The sequence below is a fragment of the Gopherus evgoodei genome, chromosome 16, assembly GCF_007399415.2.
Source record: "Gopherus evgoodei ecotype Sinaloan lineage chromosome 16, rGopEvg1_v1.p, whole genome shotgun sequence".
Lineage (NCBI taxonomy): Eukaryota > Metazoa > Chordata > Testudines > Testudinidae > Gopherus > Gopherus evgoodei.
Genome location: NC_044337.1, coordinates 24,515,109 through 24,525,974, shown reverse-complemented (window position 1 = coordinate 24,525,974; position 10,866 = coordinate 24,515,109). Strand labels below are relative to the sequence as shown.

Sequence of the window (10,866 nt, the reverse complement as noted above, 5' to 3'; positions counted from 1 at the left end):
AGAGCGGACTGACAGTTCCGGCTTCCTCCCCCAGCGGAGGGGGCTCCGGCTCGCCCCGGAAGTTCTCCTCGTTTCCGGCGTGTGACCGCGGCAGAGGGGCTTTACCGCCCCCGGAAGTTGCCGGCCCCCCAGCTGCTCTGCTAAGATGGCGCCTCTGGACCTGGATAAGTACGTTGAGATTGCGCGGCTCTGCAAGTACCTGCCTGAGAACGACCTCAAGGTGAGGGCCGGGCCGGGCCGGGCGGAACGTAGCGGGAGCGAGCCGGGGTGGCGGCGGCCTGGCCCCCCGCCCAGCGCGGACCGGGCTCCCGGCCCCTCCGCACGCTGGTCTGGGTGTGAGCTCACTCCCCTGGCGCCGGCCGGCCGGCCGGCAGCGGCCTGAGACAGAGAGGTGCGAGTGATCCGGTCCGGCGCCCTGCCCCAAGGTCCCTTCTAATAAACAGGCTTATTGCTAAGGTAGCCCGGCACGTTTATAGTGTCCGCTCTTCAGGGCTGGGACGTTGTCTGCAGCCTTGTGCATAATGCCAGGCCTGCAGCACGGGCTAATGCAGGCTATTCTGCAGATTGCTTTGACTAGGTGCAAGCTGGAAGAAATACCCTTGTTTCAGCGTGGTTCTACTCTGAAAAGTGACTGGTCTCTTCTAATGCTGCGGACCTCACACTATTGTACCTTACAGAGACAAGCTACTGTAAGGCAATAACTTTTGTTGGGCCAACTTTGGTGACAGAGACCAGCTTTTGTGTTACTGAGCTCTTTTTCCAGTGTGGGAAAAGATACTCAGAGAGAAGTCACCACAGTGGTGTAGCTGTGCCGTTGTAGTACATCTGGTGAAGAGACACTGTCAGTGGGAGAGCTGGCATAAGAAAACCACACTGCCACTTAGTCTAATTCATACCCCAAGTGACATAATTTATACCAACAGAAGTGGTAGTGTGTACAAGTCCAAAGTGTCTCGGCTAAATAGGAATTGGAAACAGCTTGTTTAACATAAGTAGTTAACACACATTGTAAGACCATTAAAAGAGAAGTGGTCCATTAACCATTGTCTGTGGAGAGTCATGCAACAATAAATGTGGTACTCTCTGCCTCTATGACTCAGTGGAGTCAATGTGCCTGAGTTGTGTGAGAAGGATTCTATTCTTTTTTGTACATCATCAATGGAATTGTTTTCTAAGTTCTAGTGAGCTATATCTATGGACCCCAGTGAAGAATATGGGGTTGCACAGGTGTAACTGAGATCTTAGTTATTGATGATGAGTGAGGAGGACATAATCCAGTTTGAGTCTTTCATCCCAGGATAAGTTATTAGAGTTTGCAGCTGGAAATTAACTCTCTTCCTCTTAACTGAGCATATCTAATTCAGAAATCATTGATACAATAAACATGAAATAACCACAGTGGTAATCTAATGTTTAAATTTTTTATAGCAAAACTGCAATTTAATGTAGCATTTAAATAACGTGAATTACACTTATTCCATAAACTGTTGCTCTGAGCCTCATTGAGACTATAGTTAAACTGTGAGTCTGTAGTGGCATTTTAAAACATTAATTCAAGTGCAATTAAATTTTCTCACGTTTATCATCCCAAGTCATGTCAGCATGGTTTTTCATTGATGTCTAGAGAATTTGGTAACTGAATAAATCCTAAAGCAAATAACTTAGTTTATTAGTTTATAAATCTGTTAATCATTGATATTTCAATGCACAAAAACCACAAGCTGATCAGTGTAAACTTTTTCTCTGTAGCGCTTATGTGACTATGTGTGTGACCTACTGCTGGAAGAGTCAAATGTGCAGCCAGTATCTACACCAGTTACAGTTTGTGGAGATATACATGGACAGGTAAAATGGCATGAATACTTGCATGTTATACCCCTAGAGAGCAAGCAGACTCTGTAACTTGCAAACATTTCTATAAAAGTTGATGGTGAATATAAATATATGGTTGAAGAAGCATAGTTCAGGGAAGCAGAACCATCTACTGAATGTTCAGTAATTTTGCAATATTCTGTGTGCTTTGCTTTTGTGCGGTGGAAGAAAAACATACTGTTTTTAACTTTCCCAGAGTGTGCTTTTGAGAAGTCAGCCTCACAGATTGCTGAATTACCCTCACTTACTTAGGCCACGTCCAGACTAGGTATTAAAATCGATTTTAGATATGCAACTTCAGCTACGGGAATAACGTAGCTGAAGTCGAATTTCTAAAATCGAGGTACTCACCCGTCTGGACGGCGCGGCATCGATGTCCGTGGCTCTCCGTGTCGATTCCGGAACTCCGTTCGGGTTGATGGAGTTCCGGAATCGATGTAAGTGCGCTCGGGGATCGATACATCGCGTTCAGACTAGACGCGATATATCGATCCCCGAGCAATCGATTTTAACCCGCCAATGCCGCGGATTAGTCTGGACGTGGGCTTAGACTGCAATTGTTGAGCTGTTCAATGTAGATAAGGGCCTCATCCTAGAAGGAGAAAACTCCATTTGAAGTTGATGAGTGTTATGCATACAAAGGGCTTGCACACTGTAAAGCTCCTCTGGTGAAGTAAGACCTAATCAGTATGTCAGCAGTTTAACTGTGGCTTTTTAACACCAAGTGGATGAATGGGAAATCTGTCTGAGGCCATAATTGTTCAGCTGAACTTTTTCAGACCTACTTTTATCTTGTTCTTGAAAATAAGGATTACTTCTCTGTAAACCTAGATAAATTCCAATTAATTGTGCTAACACACTCTTAACTAACAATGATAACAGAACCCTTATTATGGACAAACTCTTTTTTGCAGTTTTATGACTTATGTGAACTGTTCAGAACTGGAGGTCAAGTTCCTGACACAAACTACATATTTATGGTATGTACATATTAGTTGTTGGTCATTCAAAAAAAAAAAGTGAAGGAAAGCACTTCTATAATTACACTGTTGATTTAAAACAAATTTCAGACTTCTTTGGTTTTAGTTTCCATTTTAACTCTTGCTTGTAAACATCTTTTCCGCTCCCAAATTTACTCTCTTCCACTTGGTTAATACGTGTGGCTTTTATTTTGTCTACCTAAAATTTGAAATAGGGAATGCTGGTTCACATGAAAGGAAATACGTTTTATAGCCTGCTATCTAAAAGCTCCAGCTTACATTGGCAGTAGAAGGGAAGTAGAATATTTGAGTGGCTAATAAAGGACCTCCTGAAATGTTTCTTGGATGAATGGGAACATAAGAATCACAGAAGTAATGTTTCAGTTTTAAATGTGAAATTTCAAATATCCATTTAAATGTTTTTGTTTTTTAAATATGTTTTCAGAATTCAAATAGCAATGGTGCCATGGTGCCTTGTGATGTTGGGCCTCTTTGCAAATTGATAAATTAGAAATAGATATGTTACTTTGTGCACTTCTGAAACCATTTTTCCATTTATAATGTACAAATATTTTTAATTTGCAGGGTGACTTTGTAGACAGAGGTTACTATAGTCTTGAGACTTTCACCTACCTTCTTGCACTAAAAGCTAAATGGCCTGATCGTATCACACTCTTGCGAGGGAATCATGAGAGCAGGCAGATAACACAAGTATATGGATTTTATGGTAAGTCTTTATAAACAGTTTCTGAATTGTGGTTAACTAACATAAAAATGCAGTGAACTGATTCTCTGTCCTTTTCTTTGGTAAATTTTTGATTTTTGAATATGTGTATAGCTTTTCTAGAGGCCAAGTGGATCGTGAAATAGGATTCATCAGAGAAATAAGTCAATCTGAATGTATACACTGTCAAGTACTGAAGTAATGTAGCATAGTATGGGGAACAATAATTATAGTATTGAAAAGGACTATGCTCTAATGTACCGGGTAGAGTTCTATTTCCAGGTCTGTCACTGACTTGCAGTATAACCATAGGTCTTCACCTCTATGCCTCAGACTTCTTATCTGTGAAACTGGGATAAGGAGCTTAATATGGAAGTGGAGGTTTAATATTTGAAATGCTTTGGGATTGTCTGAAAAGTGCTGTAGAAAAACAAAATATAGAGAATCCTCTCTTTATGACTTAGGACATAATAGGTTTTAATTTTAATTATACCAAGTTATCTGGTAAGTTACTGCTGGTGCAGTAGATGAGGCAAGATTTTAGTGAATGAACACAAGATTAGTATTGGGCAATAACACAAATAATATAAACTGAGGGAGTGGGTTTGCCTGAAAGCTTTGGAACGACAATTAATTTATGACAAGACCTGAGGAAATGTTTCAAGGATCTAATAGTTGCCTCAAAAAGTATGTAATCAAAAATGGACTTGCTTTTGGGTCCCTCTGGAAATGAGGAGAAATGAGTATAAATCTTGATATCTTAATCCGTTATGCCTAAGGAATCCTTGCTTGCTAGGTCTGGCTTATACAGATCTATTAGAACCTAGTTACTTACACCTACGCTGAGGCTTCGTCCTCTTTGACCCAAAAAATGTATTGCATGGTTTGGTTCTGCCTGTATAGATAGGGCCATGCTGTGCCACTGCGACTGCTTTAGGGCAGTAGCTAGCAGAGCCTAATTGTGAGGGATTTTCTTTGCATCTCACAGTACTATCTTCAGCAACTCAAACCGTGGAAATAACTTCTTTATTTAAAAAAAACCCTAATGTCCTGTTCAGTGGCCTAATATGGGGTATTAGTTCCTATAGCATAACTTGGACCAGGTTGATTTCTAAACCAAACAAAGCAACTGTAGCTCTCTTCCTCTCCTTTGGTAAGAGCATCTTCAGAAGCATCTGTCTTATTTAATCATCCTAGTAGTATCTGACTTATTTTCATACCACAAGAATTGAACCAAGGACTTGTTAATGGTGAACTAAATTGAGATTTGAATTGGGGGGGGCCATGAAGAAGATTTTTGTGGAGGCAGCACCTTTAGTCACATTAAGATGGGAGGAAACCTGTGCCAAAATATTGCTTGAGTATGCAAGAAATGAGAAAACTACTGCCAATGGAGTGGACAGATGGCCATAAGAAAAATCCTTTCTCATTGTATTACAGTTAGTGTCCCTGTTTGATGGCCCAGCATATTTCTTTGCTAATCTAGTTATTGAGATTTCAAGTTCTAATGTAAATATGAGGGTTTTTTTTCCTTAACAGAATCAGGGGGGAAATGTCAAACAATAAAATGATTTCTCTATTTAACAGATGAGTGCCAAACCAAATACGGAAATGCAAATGCCTGGAGATACTGTACCAAAGTCTTTGATATGCTCACAGTAGCAGCTGTAAGTTGTGTTTTTTTTTAACTCACTTTAAAAACATATAAAGCAGATTTTGCATCATTTTTCACTAGGCAAATATCTAAGTGGCCTTTGTCACATAGCGTCTAGAGACAAACTGAAATGAAAAATAAAGGTATTCCAGGTTTTACACATGAATCCTGGACTAGTGGGTGGGGGAGAAGTAGACATGATGTATCGTGACTTTTAGAAAGTCTTTTTATACACTCCTGCATGACATTCTCATAAGCAGACTAGGGAAATATGGTCTAGATGAAATTACTATAAGGTGGGTACACAACTGGTTGAAAGACTGTACTGAGAGTAGTTATCAATGGTTTGCTATCAAAGGGGGGGCAGGGGGTAGGAGGATCTAGAGTGGTCCTGCAGGGAGTCTGTCCTGGGTCCAGTACTAGTCTATTTTCATTACTGACTTGAATAACAGAGGGAAGTGTGTGCCTTTACAATTTGCAGATGACACCAAGCTGGGATAGGATACAAGCAACTGGAGGATAGGATTATAATTCAAAATGATCTTGATAAGTTGTTCTGAATTCAACAAGATGAAATTCACTAAAGAGAAGTGCAAGTACTCAGAAAGGAAATAATCAAACACAGACATACAAAATGGGGAATAATTGGCTAGGCAGTCATACTCTTGAAAAGGATCTGGGAGTTATAGTGGATTGCTAATTGAATGAGTCAGCATAAGAACAACCATAGTGGGTCAGATCAAAGGTCCATCTGGCCCAGTATCCTGTATTCTGACAGTGGCCAATACCACGTGTCCCCGCGGGTATGAACAGAACAGATAATCAAGTGATCCCTGTCACCCATTCCCAGCTTCTAGCAAACAGGCTAGGGATCCCATCCTTGACTATCCTGGCTAATAGCCATTGATGGACCTATCCTCCATGAACGTACCTAGTTATAGTCTTGGCATTCCCAACCTTCTCTGGCAAAGAGTTCCACAGGTTGACTGTGTTTGGCGGGGGGGGAAATCCCTTTGTTTATTTTAAACCTGCTATCAATTTCATTTGGTGACCCCATAGTTCTTGTGTTATGAGAAGGAATAAATAACACTTCCTTATTTACTTTTTCCACATCAGTCATGATTTTATAGACCTCTGTCAATGTGACAGTTGTGAAAAAGGCTAATGCACCCCAGAATATTATTAACAGGAGTGTCATATGTAAGATACAGGAAGTATTGTCCTGTTCTGCTTGGCACTGGTGAGGCCTCACCTGGAGTTCTGACTAGTTCTGGGCATCACATTTTAAGAAAGATGTGGAGAAACTGGAGAGTCCAGAGGAGAGCAGCAAAAACAATAAAAGGCTTAGAAAACCTGACCCATCAGGAAGGGCTTAAAAAAACAACCAGGAATGTTTCTTCTTGAGAAAAGAAGATTGAAAGGGGACATAAGTCTTCAATTCTGTTAAGGGCTGTTATAAGGAGGATGGTGATCAACTGTTCTCCATGTCCATTGAAGGTAGGACAAGAAATATTGGGCTTAATTTGCAACAAGGAAGATTTAGGTTAGATATTAGGGAAAACGATCCTAATTTTGAGGATACTTAAGCATTGGAATAGGCTTCCAGTGGAAGCTGTGGAATCTATGTCACTGGAGGATTTTAAGAATGTTAGTCAACACCTATCAGGGATGGTCTAGGTATGCTTAGTCTTGAGTGGATGGACTAGATGACCTCTCGAGGTTCCTTCCAGCCCTACATTTCTATGATTCTATTCTTTCTCTCAGTTAATAGATGAGCAGATTCTCTGTGTACATGGTGGCCTATCTCCTGACATCAAGACACTGGATCAAATTCGAACCATTGAACGCAATCAAGAAATTCCTCACAAAGGAGCCTTTTGTGACCTTGTCTGGTCTGATCCAGAGGATGTTGATACCTGGGCAATTAGTCCCCGAGGAGCAGGCTGGCTGTTTGGTGCAAAGGTCACAAATGAGGTAAAGTCATTGTCATAGATAATGTAAAATTATTGAGGGACCAGATGAACTAAAACATTGCTTAGCTTTAAGTTTGATGTTCTAATGGCACAACAGAAATAACACTGTGTGGTTTGATGACTATGCACAGTGCAATCGTTTTACAAGGGAGACCAGTAATGTAAGCTGGGATTGTTGCTTTTAATATGAATCCATAATAAAAGATCAAGATAATCTTAGTAACAAGCCATTTCAACTTCTAAAACAACCAGCGCATCTGCCACTGTTTTGTTCTTGTGGTGAGATAGTGATCAATCTTTCTAGCAGGTGGTTATCCTAGTACAGGAGGCGATTATATTTGGGAGAATACTTGGATGGAAACGTTCATTTCTTTCTCACCAAAGCTCCTGCTTTAGTCTTCCATTGAACAAAAGCTTCAGTAACTCTGGGAAAACCCATTCACTAAAACATGTCAACCTTTCAGGTTATTGAAATACCAGAACTAGTAGTGTCTGACTTGTAGTATAACCTGGCCTTTTGGAGCTGTTGTAGTGTCATAATCTAAAAAGCCTTACAATATGCAAATAGAGGTGGTGCTTGTGTAGCCATTTTACTTATTTGGGTTGATGGCACTCAACTTGTTTTGGGGGAAAAAAAAATAAAAACTCCCTGTCCATTTATGGCACCACTGATTGTGTTAACACACTCTTGACTGGTTGACGAGCTTCTAAGCTTCTGATGGACTAGCATTTTCTGCTGTGAAAGAAACAACTATCTCAGTTTGGTAGGTCACAGGAGTTAGAGGCAAAAGCCAGGGGTCTGAAATGAATGGTGGTATCTGCAGTTACTCAGTGGTGATTCCTGTAGAAGGCTTTTGTCTGCAGGTTTACCCAGCGGACCTCTTCTCCTTGAATAAAATACTGAAATCTTGAGACACAGCAATGTTCTAAGTAGTAAAGATCTGTTATGTAGTAAGCATATGTAACTATTTACTGTATATATTTATATATTTTTTTTAAATTGCAGTTTGTTCATATCAACAACTTAAAACTCATCTGCAGAGCACATCAGCTAGTGCATGAAGGCTATAAATTCATGTTTGATGAGAAGTTGGTAACAGTATGGTCTGCTCCAAATTACTGTTACCGTTGTGGAAATATTGCCTCAATCATGGTCTTTAAAGATGTAAATACAAGAGAACCAAAGTTATTCCGTGCAGTTCCAGACTCAGAACGTGTAATTCCTCCTAGAACAACTACACCGTATTTCCTTTGAGATCTTTTCCCATCCTGCTGTTTCCCCATTTCCTTGTACCATCCCTCTATACTTTTTATTGAGCACTTTGCTGCTGAAATGCTGCCTCTTGCCTTTTTTATTTTTAAATTATCTAAATGTATTGTGTATTATGGTGTCTGTAGCAGTGTGTCTCGATTTCCTCCTCCCTCATTTGAGAATGCTTGTGAAATGTCTTTGACATTTATTTATCCTACTGCATGTAGTTCTTGCTTATGTCTGTTTTTAGGTTAAACATTTTCTCTTTACAAAAAAAATCATAATACATTGGAACTATTTTGGTCCCATTATATCATTCAACTTTTTGTTTGGTAAGTTTTAAGAAATTTCAGCAGCAAAGTTATTGCCTAGTGTGCACGATGGGACTGTAAATGCGTTGTGTTGTGTACACATGTCTGAGATGTAAAATTGAATCGTCCTTGTTAGATCTTGTTTTAAGTGAATACAAAAGCGGTCTAAAGGGCTGTCTCTTCTCCCCTCACCACCTTTTTTTTAGGATTCCAATAAAAATACAAAAAACTGCTACAGCTATTGAATTTGTACATTATAATAATTGTTCTGATTTTTCAGATACCTTGTATTTTTAATAAAGTCGTATCTTAAATAAAACCCACCTCTAGGTTAAATATTGCAAATAAAAATCCTACTTTGTTGATGTGAGCATGTCTTTTTTTTCCTACTCAGTAAGAACTACTTAACCTTTGGCTATCAAGTATAGAACTGACCTTTGTTTTAACAATAGTGGTTTTTGGAAGCAATCCTTGAGATAAGTTCTCTTCTGAAAAGTGGCTGTAGAAATGATGTGATTCAGTACATCTGCTCCTTGTACAGATGAGTCATTTACTCACTAAAATAAGTTACTGCTTGTCATTCCTGTTAGTTGCAGAGTCAGCACAGCTGCAGGAGACTTGAGCTTGGTCCAGTTCTTGCTTTGCAAATCAAGAAAATTGTTAAACCATGTTCTGACTGTAATATCTTAGGCTATTTCTGGATTCAACACCAATCTTGACTTGTAGATGGCTGAAGGTGGAGGGATACTTGTAAACCAAGTGGATTTGATGTAGAAGTCAATGAGAAACAGGGAAGTCCACAAATCCACTTTTACAGTTACTTATCAGAGAATCAAACTGTCTGTGCTTAAAATTACATACTGAAATTTTGGTAAAAGCCTCTGTAGTAAAACTGCAGTGTTAAATATCTGTAATTGTCAGCACAGATTAAACAAGTGGAAAGTGATACACAGTTGACAGTGGATAACCTGCTACCTACCAAAGAAGACTTGAGATTTTATTTTAATGTAGTAGATGTATAGTTCTAGAGTGCACGTAGAAACATTTCTGAATCTAAGACTTGTCTTGAAACAATCTACTTTTTTTTTGGATAGGTGAGTTAAAAAAATCATAACTGTGGCTGGTTTTTCTCCATAACATGTCCAGGCAGCAGCAAAGGGTTCTGTTGCATTCTTATTCTGCTTAGTTTCTATATTAAAGACTAGAAGCATCTCTAATGACTCTAGCTAACAATTTAGCTGGGATTTATCAATCTGTTTTCCCTTTCATTTCAACTACTTTAACATTCCAGAAATATTCTGGTGAAGCCAGTCAACAACAAATCACATTAGTTTTTTAATGTAGTTTTGAACATTTAATTATTTTCAGAGGATAAAACTTTCTGGCTTCTGGAAATGTAATAAAAGTTAAACTGCTTTCTATTAAATTTTCTGTTTTTTTGACGTCATGTAAAATGAAGAGCAAGGTACTAATTTATGACTAGATCTGGCAGAACACTGAGCAGATAGACTCATTGGCCTCCTATTGAATTCACTGCTGGTATAGCAACCCAGAAGTGCAGTTTTTACTTGGATCTGGACCTTGATTTTTTTTAAATTTTGTTTTAAATGGTAAAAACTGAACTAGGAGAAGCATAATCACTTCTCTGCAGGCATTTTTGAGCTCTATTCAGTCAACAGCTGAAATATCCATGTCTTGGACTCTGGAATAATTTGGCAGTGGAGGAGGATTTTTGTTTTACAAGAATGTGAATCTAATTACTAATGTAACTGTGGAACACTGGAAACTCATTTAATTCTTGTGATTAAAATAATTTGCTTTGTTTACTTCAAAACTCTTGCAACAATTCCATTTTATCTTACATTGTGTATTTAATTACTGCCTTTAATGCTTTTGAGTTGTACAGATTACCTACATAATACCAAAAACTCTAACTCCCCTCTCATGCTATATAGCATATTTTGATGTTTTAAAGCTCTTTTGGTGGTGGATGTTCCCCCCTCATCCCCCTATGATACTAACCTTGTTTTTGTCTGGTTGAAGGACACCTGTTGATGAAAATCCAATATAGTAATAGAAAATGTTACATGTGACACTCTG

The 10,866-nt window shown here is 39.1% G+C and overlaps 1 protein-coding gene across 1 annotated transcript; it reads left to right on the top strand.

Annotated features, from left to right (window-relative positions):
• The first annotated feature begins 22 nt into the window (after window positions 1–22).
• PPP6C (protein phosphatase 6 catalytic subunit) lies at window positions 23–9,136 on the top strand. Its single transcript, XM_030535868.1, has 7 exons — window positions 23–220; window positions 1,750–1,845; window positions 2,787–2,852; window positions 3,438–3,579; window positions 5,164–5,243; window positions 6,995–7,204; window positions 8,210–9,136. The coding sequence occupies exons 1-7, from the start codon at window positions 146–148 to the stop codon at window positions 8,456–8,458; spliced, it is 918 nt and encodes a 305-aa protein (XP_030391728.1). The 5' UTR covers window positions 23–145; the 3' UTR covers window positions 8,459–9,136.
• Window positions 9,137–10,866: the final 1,730 nt, after the last annotated feature.

Coding starts and splice junctions, on each gene's coding strand:
- PPP6C (XM_030535868.1), top strand. CDS start 146: ATGGCGCCTCTGGACCTGGATAAGTACGTTGAGATTGCGCGGCTCTGC. Junction 1,846..2,786: donor GTGGAGATATACATGGACAG/GTAAAATGGCAT, acceptor TCTTTTTTGCAG/TTTTATGACTTATGTGAACT. Junction 7,205..8,209: donor GTGCAAAGGTCACAAATGAG/GTAAAGTCATTG, acceptor TTTAAATTGCAG/TTTGTTCATATCAACAACTT.